Source organism: Onthophagus taurus, chromosome 2, assembly GCF_036711975.1.
Source record: "Onthophagus taurus isolate NC chromosome 2, IU_Otau_3.0, whole genome shotgun sequence".
In the NCBI taxonomy this organism is placed as follows: domain Eukaryota; kingdom Metazoa; phylum Arthropoda; class Insecta; order Coleoptera; family Scarabaeidae; genus Onthophagus; species Onthophagus taurus.
In genome coordinates, this window is record NC_091967.1 from 27,062,370 (window position 1) to 27,075,098 (window position 12,729).

Consider the following 12,729-nt stretch of genomic DNA (forward strand, 5'->3'; position numbering starts at 1 on the left):
TGGGAAATCAGAATACCGGAGACACTAGACACCAAAATATGACGATTTAACCTAACATGTCTTATACAAATGTCGGTGGTTTTTAATACACAGGGTGTTGAAAACTAAATGTTTATTTCGAAATTTCTTGATCACTTTGAAGGTTTTTGTACTATTAACATAAAATTTGGTAGTTAGATGTTTTCGAACATGAGAAATTCGAATTTGATATTTGTTTTGTGATTACTTGTAGAGGGCGCTAGATACACACTGTACGTTTGAGATATCAAGTCATGACTATTTTGTCAGTTGAGGTATGGTGAATTAGAACCAGAAATCTGAAGGAGTTTTCAATTCTGCACAAAAAAGGTACTCTTGCTTACATTGTCTAAGTCTACTGGTTTCCAAGTTATCTGCTTTTAATTGTTTCAAAGTAATTTTAAGGTTAACATTTAAAATCAATAACACAGTAACTATAGCAATTAGTAACGATAATAATCGATAACAATAACAATTAATTAATAACAATAGAATATTGTGACCATTTTCAAAAATCCAGTGGACTTAAATCTGGATTTCTCACTATTAAAAAACTCATGTCGTGACATTTTCAAATTGGTAATAACTTTATTGTTGGTAAAAATGATTATTGCACACGGAAATTAGATCAATGTTGGCAATTGTAGAAACATAAGCAGAAAAATAACCCAACTTTGCTTATGTTAAAAAATAAATATTTTAAAAGAAAAAATACATTTAAACATTTAAAAGTAAATAATTCAAAAACCGATAGACTTAGACAATTTCAATAAGAGTACCTTTTTTATGTAAAATTGAATGCTCTTTGTGATTTGCAGCTCTTATTGGTCGTAGCTGTCGAGCCAAAAAACTTATGATTTGATTTATCAAACGTGTATCTAGCGCCCTCTACGAGCAATAACAAAACAAGTTTCAAATTCGTATTTCTCATGCTCGAAAACATAAAACTACCAAATTTTATGTTAATAGTAAAAAAACCTTCAAAATTATCAATAAATTTCGAAATAAGAATTTAACTTTCAACACCCTATGCCTCGAAAACCACTGACATTTGTATAAGAGATGTTACATTAAATCATCATATTTTGGTGTCTAGTATCTCCGGTATTCGGATTTCCCATTGTTTCTGACTCACCTGCAAGGTTTATAGAACATAAGGTTACCTCATTCCCTATGCCTCTGTAGTATCGATTATTACCCCGCAAATTGATGTCACTGGTTCGATACAGTCAGAATAAAAGATAGCCTATACACGTGCCTATACTGTGGTACAGTCTATATAAAATATTTAAACCTCGCATCGTGTTGTGTTGTTCATAGAACCAGCTACGACACTGACCCACCTTGTCTCTCAGAGGAGGAGAATCGGTATTGGGTAACCTTATGTTCTATAGACCTTGACTCACCTGTATATAAAAGGTTGTCTAGGTTCGTACGCAACCATACTGCGCATTTCGTCACATGTGGAAAATAATACCGCCAAGCAATTCAAATTAAACTAATGCATGGAGCACCACATGGCCATGAGGTTGCGTGTGCAATCCGTGATCGCTTACGTCACGAAACACTACTGCTCTTGCCCTTCGTCCACAACCTAAAATCAAAGTATTGCAGCATGGGAGCTTAGACAACCTTTAATATATAAACCTTAAGTGGATGTAGCATGCTCTGCGCATGACATGTACAAACTAAACGACGTTACCATATACAATTATTATTATTATAAAATTATTATTATCAATCTATCAGTCCTTTCAAATTAATTCATTCATCAATTCAAAGTATTATCAATCAATACAAATTATTATTTATTATCATCACAAATAATGATACAAATCACAAATGTTGTTAAAATATAGTAGTAATTATTAACAAAATAAATTATGGATATGAGGTCAAATTATTTTCTTTGTACTTATCGATGTTATTTATTTTTTGTTTTTTCTACATGTTTCGAGGAATCTGAGCCCTCATCATCAGGAAGAAATCGTCTATTTTTATGAATAAATTTCCACCTAGTTCAAAACTGTCGAAAAAACTCTTGGTGTAAAAGGCGCTATTTTATTGACAAGTGTTATGCCCAGATATTTGACTTCTTTTGACAACACCAATGGAGTATTAGCAGAGGATGGCATTCTGGGCTTGCCAAACTTCCTCATCCAGGTTCCACAAAAGTGGGGATAGTACACCCCCTTGTGGACAGCCTCGAGTAACTCCCCCTTAGAGACCGACATCGCCAGCCCTAAGCTTAACTATCCTATGTTTAAAAGTGTTCTTAATCCAACCACAAAGTTTTCTGTTCTGTTGGAATTTGTGTAGATTCCATCAATTCTTTCATTTTTCGTATTATACTCTCGGTTGGATCCTTCTTGATTTTCTTATAGGTGGCTGGATCCAAAAGGTTCGTCATCTTGTAATCGTATTCACTTACCGATTTCGTTACTTTGAACTTGTTTCTGAAGAAGGTTGCATCTGAAACGTCAAACACTATTTCAAAAGATACACAGCTATAGATGTTCTAGTTTTAGTTCAATTAACACAGACCGCGATAGTCTCGTACTTATAATTTTTTTTTTATTTCAGTGGATCACAACAAAATCAAATAGCCCTTCTTCATCCAAGATCATTAACTGTGTATTCACTAACGATTAAAGATGCAATAACAGAGCATGGGGTACAATTCATTTTAGAATTATTATACGAACACAAATTACGAAGAACAAGTTTTAATTTTACATCCGGTTCGTTTGGAAACGTTCAAAATCGAGATTTTATTTGTGTCCAATCATTAGATGGTTTATTATCATTTTTCGAACAAGAAACTTTCAATTTTTGCTGTTTCTTATCTGATTTTTTACTCCCCGGGCCTTTAGTCTACGTTAGATCATCCGATTCATTTATAACTTGTGGATCGTCATGGAAGTTGGAATCATATAGTTATAAAAATTTATCTAATTCTGGGAGTGACAATCATGATGATGATCGTGGACGAAAAGTACTTAGTAATTGGAGTTATAATGTTGGAGAAGGAGTTTTAGATATTCAAACAATTTACGACGATGTTACAAGAACAAATTTTATTGCAGTTTTGGGTGAAAAACATCTTTATTGTTTTAATGATGGAGGAAAATTGAGATTTATGAAAAAGTTTGAATTTATATGTATTTCTTTTCATTTTTACTTTTTAAGTGAGTACATATTTTAAGCAATTTAGTTAAAACAAATTATTCCTTGTAGATGATGGAACCCCGATGTTTCTTGTTATCTCAGATAATAACACCATGTTTATTTATCAACAAACAACCGTAAAATGGTCTGCAAAATTACAATTTCTTCCTATAGCTTCTGCTCGATTAACTTATTTACATATAATGGGTTGTTTGGTTTTTCTTTCCGAGTCTGGATTCTTACAAATCAATTATTTAGGAACTGATCCAAACATTTTTTCAGCACCACCCTTAAAAAATCAAGAAATTGATTTTGATGCTGCTGAAAAAGAGCTGGAATCCTTACAGAAAATAATTCGAGGGAATACACCAATAGGTAATAATTTTTAATATATTTTAACATTAATTAATACTAATTTTCTTCTTCTTCTGCGTTGTGCTCTCATAACTAAGAAATTCATTGTATATGAGCATTCTTTTACTATATTCCTTCATAACTGGCAGTCTTGGGCGTGTTGAAGTGCGTCTTGAAGTAGAGTGTCTGTTATCTCTATTACTTGGTTCAGTAACCTAGATAGCAATCTTCCCCCTGGTATTCTTCCTTCTACTTTTCCTTAGACTATTAACTTTTCCAGACTATTTCCATCTTTTCTGATATCCCAAAATATCGTAGAAACCGCCCTTCTGATTACATATTTCCCATCTTCCGGATTCTGGATTCGCATTAAGGCAGGCTGAACCGCCCGCAGTTCGACCTCAGCAGATCTCTTGTACTTACTTCCCTCATTTGGTCAGCATTAGGGTCCCTCCAGTCATATTACCTTGGAGGCAAAAGCTAGAATTTGTCCTGGTTGTGCTGGCCTGATTCCACTCATGCTAATCTGGATATCTCTAAAAATGGATAACCTTAATGTTTGGAGGGCCACGCAGTCACATAAAATGTGTTCCGCTGATTCATCCTCCTCACCGCATCCTCTGCAGATGTCGGTGTCACTTATTCCCATGTTCAGTAAGTGCTTCTGTAAATGCCAGTGTCCAGTGATTAGCCCTATGACCAAACGTAGGTTCTTCCTGGACAGCCTCATAAATAAATCTGTTCGTTTAGGATCAGGGTACATCAGAGGCTCCTTTGCTTGGCGACATCCTGGTGTCCTGTCCCAGTAGTTTAGAAAGCATATACGTTAAACAGTCTTAGTGATAAAATACACGTGAGACATTAGTGTTTAGTTGTATTTTTGCTACTGTTTCATAGAGATTTCTCATTAACGCTGCGAGGTGACTTGGCACTCCCATTCTGCCCAGGACTAACCATAAGTGTTCCTATTTGACACAGTCAAACACCGTTTTATAATCAATGTGGCATTAAAAATCTGATCTCGTGTGCCTCTTTCGTATGTCTATTTTCTCTTTGTAAATCCTGTATGTTCAGGTGATATTCATGATTGTAGATATTTGTTAGTCGTTGGTCTATTATTCGCAGTAAAATTTACTAGCAGATGATATTAAGAAGATAGTTCTGTAATTTTCACATTTCATTGTGGGGCCTTTGTTGGGCATGGAGATGAAAATTGATGTTGTTTTATTTGTCTTTGGGTGACGAATCACCTTTTCTTTCATATATCTTATTATTATTATTGCTGCCGGGTTGAGGGGAGCGGCCCCTTGATGAACCTTAGTATTGCTCCACGGTCTTGCGAACTTTACCGAAAATTTTGTGTCTTAGGCGACGCATTCACCCATTCAGTCCAATGTGGAAGAGATGGTATTTTAGGGACGCATGGTCGGTCAGGAAGCCTGAGAGCAACCCTTTGCTGAGGTATAAAACCTCTTTGGTTTTGCTTTGCGATGAAGTTATCATACTCTTTGCCTATCTGTGACCTGGCAGTTCTTTCCAGCGTAAGGCTACCTTTAAGACCTTCTAACTACTGATTACCTATTTTAAATGGCTTTTTTGTAGTCCACAGCCGGGTTGGGGTCCAATAAGGAGCGTCCTCGGTGCCTCTTTGGCATTTGGCCACCTTGTCCGCGTTTTCATTGCCCTCAATGTCTTTATTACCTGGAACCCATAGTGTAACATCTTTGCTCCTAGCGAGTTTTCTCAGGTTGTTGATACATTCTCTGATTAGTGCGGAGTCACACATTTAGGCCTGAATTGCCTTTAGTGCGGCTCGACTGTCTGTGATTCACAGACACCTAACCTAACCACAGTCACATAGAGCCAGTACAGTCTTTCAGGGGTAAAAACCCAATTTTTTCCACAAAGACTGCGACAAGTCCACAAGGATAGTCTAGCTTTGTGCAAAACTCCCTGCAAATGTCCATTCCATGAGAGGGTTTTGTCTAGGATTACTCCTAGATATTTGACTTCCTTTGAGAGCAATTGTCTTTTGCGGGTTTATTGAGAGGTTCTCTCCCTTACACCAAGCGCAAATGGTATCTAAGATCACCTGGAGGAGTTTAGATATCCTCGACAAACAGGTTCCTTTAACACTAACGACAATGTCATCAGCATAAGCTTGTATTTCTACACCAACGGCTTCGACTATCGCAATCAGATCGTCAACCAGGAGGGATCAAAGCAGCAGAGATAACACCCCTCCCCGCGGGCAGCCACCTCCCGGCCTGAAGCGTAAAAACAAGTGAGCCTTGACAGTGAAAGAAAAACTCTTTTTGTGGCAGGTAAAGTACCTTTTCTGTTTACAGTACGTGAAAGTGTTACTAAGAAGTTTTGTTCAGAATGAAAAACTATAGGCATGTGCAAATTTTCGGATTGATCGGCCTACTTTGAAAAAATCCATATCAAACAATTTTATTTCTAACAAAGACTGCCATGGATAAACAAAATTGCTTTCCTGTCACTGTTAATCTCTCAAACTGTAATTTAGTAAACTTAAAGTGTTTTTTAAACAGAATGTTAACATTACAGGAAAAAGTTTACGTGATTCAGTGTTTTGGAACCGGGAAAAAACCGATTATTGCTTTATTTTGTGAAAAATTTCCAAATACTGCAATTAAAAGAAGTACTTGTTGGCGTTTAATCAAAAGATTTCTTACAGCAGGAAGTATTTACTCTAAGAAAAAAAAATTATGATGAAACTGATTAACTATGATCAACTGTTTTCCTTTGTGGGCGAACACACACTTAATTTCTTGTGAACATATTCAGAACGGTTTGTTTATTTCTCCCTAATAATCTGAATCTCAAAACAAAAAGTCGTAATAAGGTACTATTGACGAAAATAATAAACAATAGGTTTTATCAAAGTAGCCTGATGAAAATTTGCATATGGCCATAACTTTTCATTCTGAATAAAATTTCTTAGTAACATTTTACCATACTGTAAACAGAAAAGGTACTTTACCTGACACACAAGAAGTTTTAGCTTCAGTATCAACACTCACTTGTTTTTTAAAATTTGAAAATATGTTCAAAATTAGTCTTTAATCAAGCAAGCCTGAACCCCAAAAGATGACAGTTAATATCGAAAAAAATTTACATTTTATAAGAGTCGTTTCACCTATCCGGGGACACACTGTATATCCAGAAACGCACAAACCAAGATTTCTTTATCCTGCAGCGTCCTGGATACTCTACCAACTAAGTTGTGTCAATTCAGCCGATTTGATAAGCATACTGGTGGCGACTCAGTGGACCAGATACCAATGGCACCATATGGATATACCGTTCCAGAACTTTTTCAAGGGTTTTCAGTAGAAATGACATTAGGCTGATGGGTCGAAAGGCATTAGGACCGAACGGCCCGCTTTGGGTATATTAGATACCCTTACCTTAGTCCATTCTGCCGGTACATATTTCCAGCCGACACTCGCTCTGAAAATTTTTACCAAAAAAAAAAATTTCTGAGCGTGTGTCGCCTGGAGATCTAGTATTACTAACAAAATAACACAAATTAATTGTGGTTTTCATCATAAAAACCATAAATAAAATAAATGTCCGCATGAACAGGGAACGATATTTTATTTATAGACGCCATCTTTAAGGAAAAAACTAAAGAGACAAAAAAGTACCATTAAAGAATGCATCTCATATTGTTTCATGTTATTACTCCATTGTGTTAAATGTACTTATAAAAAATTCAAAAGGGTTGTGCATTTCACTCTCTTAGAGAATAAGGTGTTACCCAGTAGTAAATACGTACAAATTTTCAAATTTTACTAAATAAAAAATACAATGTTATTTTTTGGCTCAACTTTGATTACTCGTAGCTTGAAAACAAAAGAGTTGTCCTATGTTTGTATAAAAAACTTGTGTTATTTTGGCAAGTACTACGTTCTAGTAAAGTTTCCCGATTAAAATCTGAACCACCCTGTATAGGGATATTATTATTGGGAGTAGGTCTTCTATGCCTTTTTGTAGAAAAACAGGCAGAATTTCACCCCCTCCTGGTAATTTTCAGCCTTTAAAATACTATTATCACTCTGTTAGGTGTGAAGATTTTCCCACCTACGCTGCGAACCCTACCGAATGGACGGGTTATATTCATTACTTTTGGGTAAGCATTAGATTTCTCTTTTGGCTTTTCGAATAACCAAGTTGTGCTTCGTTAGGGCTTTCCTATAAGGTTCCATGTATGCTCGAGTTTGGAATGCCTGACTTTATTATATGTATAGTCTTTTAACTATGACTCGTTGTTGTTCAAGGTCCTTATTTTACCAAGGCACATTTAATTGTGCTCTCTTGTCTTTTGTTGTACATCTTGATTCATATGCATTATGTATAATATTTAATTGAATAGACGCTATTTCAAGATCCTCTCTACTAACCTCTTCGCTGATGTGTCTACAATGAGAGCACTAATCAGTGAGAGGGAATTCTAAATTCCGTCGGTTTTGTCATATTTGCTACAACGACAAAGCGAATATGCTTGTGATCCGCTAAAGTGATTTTACGTCAAATATGCTAGTATGTGATTTGCGAACTGAATCGAGGCGTAGTCAGACTTTTTATTACAAAAATCGATTCGTTACCTCTGTTGAGCTTATCTAAATGTGTACTTAATAAGTATTGGTAAAGGACCCCCTTCTGTTTGTTTCTGAGCCGCTACCTTCGGAACATTCATTGGTGTTCAGGCCTTCATTTTAACCATTATCAGTCTTTAGAATGCGGTCTAATTTCTCATCCGAACTGTTGGAAATAGGCGTTCAAGATAGTCGCTGTACGTAGCTCCTTTTCATCGATAATCATTAGGGATGCCCCTTCCCATGATTATAGGGTTGGTGTTGCGGACTATAGCCAGTCGGCTGTCTCCTGGTTTTCGCAGTTGATTGCCAGGCAGCCTGCCTTAAAGGTGGTACCGAGGAATTTATGATTACCTCTTGAATAGCCTGCATTTGGGCTATTATGAGGTTCATCTCCGGAAATAGTTAACCTGAAATTCCCATCTTCTTGCCTTCTAATACTTGCTTGAAGCTGGCATCTGTAGGTTTTTGTTCCTGCGGAAGATTATCTAAGCTAGGAACGCTACGCCTTTCCGTCGTCGCTCATTTAGTGGCAGGCTCTTTCGGCGTCGTGCTCTCTGGAGGTCTTTTCGCACTCTTCTCCTCTTCATTGATGGGCTGTGTTGGCCTTTGCTCGGGCTTCCTCATGAGTCAGCCCTTGTTTGAGCAGCCACTTAAGCCTTTTCTGTGCGGCACCGCTGAGTTTTTTTCTTTTACTTGGAGCTTCTCAATGCTCTCCTGTAGCTTTATGGTGTCTGTAAGACATTGTAAGATCCTCTGCGCTACCACTTGTTGAAGACGATTTCTGCCTTGATGCGCTCGGTGTTGCATCAACTTCTTTTTCAGTTTTGTTACTTTGTTCCATAAATGTCCCACGAGTAGCTATGGAAAGAAGGTCCACCATGGTAGACCCCGCATGCCGCAGTAAAGGGATTTTGTTTCCACGTATAGAGTCGTTTTCTGTGATGATCAAATAGAGTGTTTGTCACTACTAGTCCGTTTTCTAAGCAGAATTGAAGCATCTTGTCACCGCGCTTGTTGCGGTCACCCCACCACTGCTATTAGATAGTCATGGTCTTCCATACTTTCGAGTTTCGCGTTCATTTTTACTTCTATAATAGTAACTTTCTCTTTAGAAACATTTTCCAAAGTGTTCATTAGTTATAAGTAGTAGTGGTCGTAGTCTTCTTCTGTCGTGTCAGTTTGGGGCTTACACTTGGATTATATTTAGACTGCATCGTTTGTTTGCTTCTTGATTATTTCTACATCATAGATTGTATCCAAGCACGGAGTTTCGACTTTTCGTGTCATTTCTTAAGAAAAATCCGCGAGTCTCAATACTTCAATGTTACACCTCCTTGCCTTACTATATAATATAGTTTTTTCCTGTTTGGAATAGGCCTCTCACGTTTCAGATGCCAATCTTGATATTTTTCCTAAACTTTCTTTCATGTCACTTTTCGAGTGTTCTTCCCGGAGGTCCGACTGGACTATTTATATCTCCGGAACATTTAGAAAAAAAAATTTAAAGTACCTTCCCGTTGCCTTTTTACGTGGTTTCTGTCAATATACTCGTCCTTAGTGGGTGTGTTCCATGTATTTATGGGCGCCGGAAGCTCGCCCAACATCTCCTCACATTAGCTATCACATAACGCTTGCACCACTTGGACATGGGAGTGGGATTTGTCTATTCGTTAGGTTGGACTTTGGATATTTCTCAGAGTTTTATTGTAGCTAAGATGCCGACTGTCTTTGCTACCACTAAGACCCCAAGACAGACCATTTACCTAATTATTTCATAATAATTTTAATTAATTATTTTTAGTAAACACACACAATGAAAATGTATTGACAACAACAATTTTTGTATCACCACATTTTAAAGAGTCGGAAATATCTTCAAACAGAAAATATTGTGAGATACAAGTAGAAATAATTCCAAAATCAATTTTTGAAGAAGTGCACGTTTCTATGTTTGTCCAACCACCTTTAATCATCAGCCCAAGAGCTCATTATTATACGAATTTCTCAAATACCACCTCTGCGATTAGTTACGTCCATTTAGAATCGACCATTTCAATTCCTAACCTAACTGTTGAAGTTTCTATTTCGTGTATTACAAGTTTGGGAGGAGTGAAACTATATCAAAAAAGAGCAGAAATTCCGTTACATTTAGTTATGGAAAGTACTGGGCCGCTTAAAGAAAGCGAATGTAAAGTAACTTTAAATATTAATGAAAATCCGGTGTTGCTTTCAGAATTATTTCCTGGTAAGTCATAATTCAATTTAATTATAAGTTCGTCAGCTTTCACGGCTAGTTAATAGAAATATAAGTAAAACAAGAAATTTACGGATAATGCTGGGCATTTATTAAAACATTGTTTGATGTTTCAATCTTCATCAGAACAATATTACAATCAGTGCTTAAATAGCCATTATCCAATGAGTAAGTGCACCATAGAGGAAACTGCTACCATTCCTTAATGTATCAGTGATCAGAATTAAGAATGGACAACGCAAACATAATAAGCTTCATCACACCATCGGTCACAACTGAAGATGAATTCCTCCTCGTTTCAAAATCGTTAGGAGATGGGAAATCAATTACAGTAAAGTTGTCGAAATATGACGGGGATAAAGCTAATTAGTTTCTACAGCTTTCCAATGATTTTATTACTTTTGAATTTGTTTTAACGTCCAACAGTGTTTTAATATATATATAATATTTATCATTTATTGCCACAGACAAAAATACAAAATTACATAAGATACACTTAACTTAAACTGTATCAGCAAATGGATCATTTTATCGCACAAGCGATCTCTGCCAAATAACCCAACCGAACAAACAAAAATAAAAATAGTATTTGCTGAATATGGCAAGTAGTGACAATTAGATATTAACAGCACCAAATAAGATTAAGCAAGAAAAGAAAAACAAAGAGAAAAATAAAGAAAAGACACAAAAAGAGAGATATTGTTTTAATACACGTGTATTAGTATAACTCTGAAGTTTCCAGTTTTACTTTTATTTCTAATTCAACTAAATTGTTGTAAATTAAAAGTTATTTTTTTAGAGTATATTGGTGAAAATTCTTTTTCAATGTCAAGTAATGCTATTGGATTTAAAATTGTGAATAATGATGGCCCCGTTATAACTTTGTTAACTGCTAAATCTTCGCAACGATATCGTATACAAAGTGAGGATTTTTCAAGTTTAAATGTTATAGTTCAGGAATTGATAAGAAGATTGGAAAAATATTATGCTGCTAAAGATAACTTTAAGATAACTTTTACTTCTTCCTTACCTGTTATGGATGTTATTAAGTATATTCAGGAACATTTTCAGATTGTTCAAGATATAAAGAAGTTACAGGTAATGTGTATATTATAGATACGAAATATATTATTCCGTCAATGTCATGGTGCTTGTTATATTTTTCCTGTATGCATATTTTTGAAAAAGGTTTAATTAAAGCTGAGTATCTTATGTTCTTAACCTTGCAAGAACACATTACAAATTCAGAATTTATTGGATTTTTTGTTACTTGTTAAATACAGTAAAACCTCTTAATAGTGGTCACAAAAATTTATTGGAAAAATGGCTGTTAAATGGTCGTTATTGAGAGGTAATACGTAAATAAATAAATCGTGTTGATCATTTCATTTAATGCAAAATTATAAGTATAATGAAATTACATTTTCTTGAAATATTGTTCAATACAGGTTTGTTTTAACTTTTGAATTTTCGTTTGTAACACCTGAGATTCACGTTTTGCTAAAATGTTAATAACTTCTACAGCTAGTTCACTTTTGTTGTTACAAAATAAAAAACTTTGTACATCCCTTCTTATATAGTTCAGTCATGTTCTTAATATTTGACGTACAACTTTCAGATACTTCAACATCACTTTCACTGTTTGAATCATTGCCTTTATCGTCACTTAATTTGTTGATTATTTTTTGGATGTCTATATTGGGATTTTCAGTTAATACATTAGAATCAATAGACGCATAATTTTCCAGGTTTATGTTTAGCATATTTTTTAAACCTGAAAAAAGCTGGGCCAGTGGAATTTCATCCTCTTCCTCAAAATCGCCTTCTTGTTCAAGATCATCGAAGAATCCGGCTTTTGCAAAGCATTTTGAAATGGTTGTTGGAGAAACATTTTTCCAAGCTGCTATTATCCAAACTAAGGCACTGGTCAAATTGATACTTTTTTCGAAACAACTTTCGTTGTTCTAATGTAAGTTTGGGATGGGACGTGGCGTTATCCAGAAATAAAAGTACTTTTCTATTTGGCTTTCTCATTTTTTCATCAAATTGTTTTAACCACGAAGTCATAATCTTTGTTGTGATCCAAGCCTTTTTATTACACTCCCATTTTAAAGGAAGTTTGTTGATGTGCGATCCTTTAAAGCAACGATGGTTTTTACTTTTCCCGATGATTAATCCTCCTTGTCTCCATCCATGTTCGCGCAAAATAAAATTGTCAATCTCTGTTTGGGTTTTTTTTTACCCGTACATTTATCGCCTTTGAGAGCAAACGTTTTGTTCGGCATTGCAAGATAAAACAGTCCAGTT

At 35.5% G+C, this 12,729-nt stretch overlaps 1 protein-coding gene across 1 annotated transcript in view; it reads left to right on the forward strand.

Moving 5' to 3' along the window:
* Positions 1-2,128: 2,128 nt before the first annotated feature.
* Positions 2,129-12,729, forward strand: part of LOC139432684 (protein PTHB1-like) — a 31,120-nt gene continuing 20,519 nt past the window's right edge. Inside the window, exons 1-5 of the mRNA XM_071201444.1 lie at positions 2,129-2,133; positions 2,602-3,206; positions 3,256-3,561; positions 9,970-10,413; positions 11,222-11,520. Of these exons, the coding sequence (XP_071057545.1) occupies positions 2,129-2,133; positions 2,602-3,206; positions 3,256-3,561; positions 9,970-10,413; positions 11,222-11,520 (1,659 nt within the window). The remainder of the gene's footprint in view (positions 2,134-2,601; positions 3,207-3,255; positions 3,562-9,969; positions 10,414-11,221; positions 11,521-12,729) is intronic.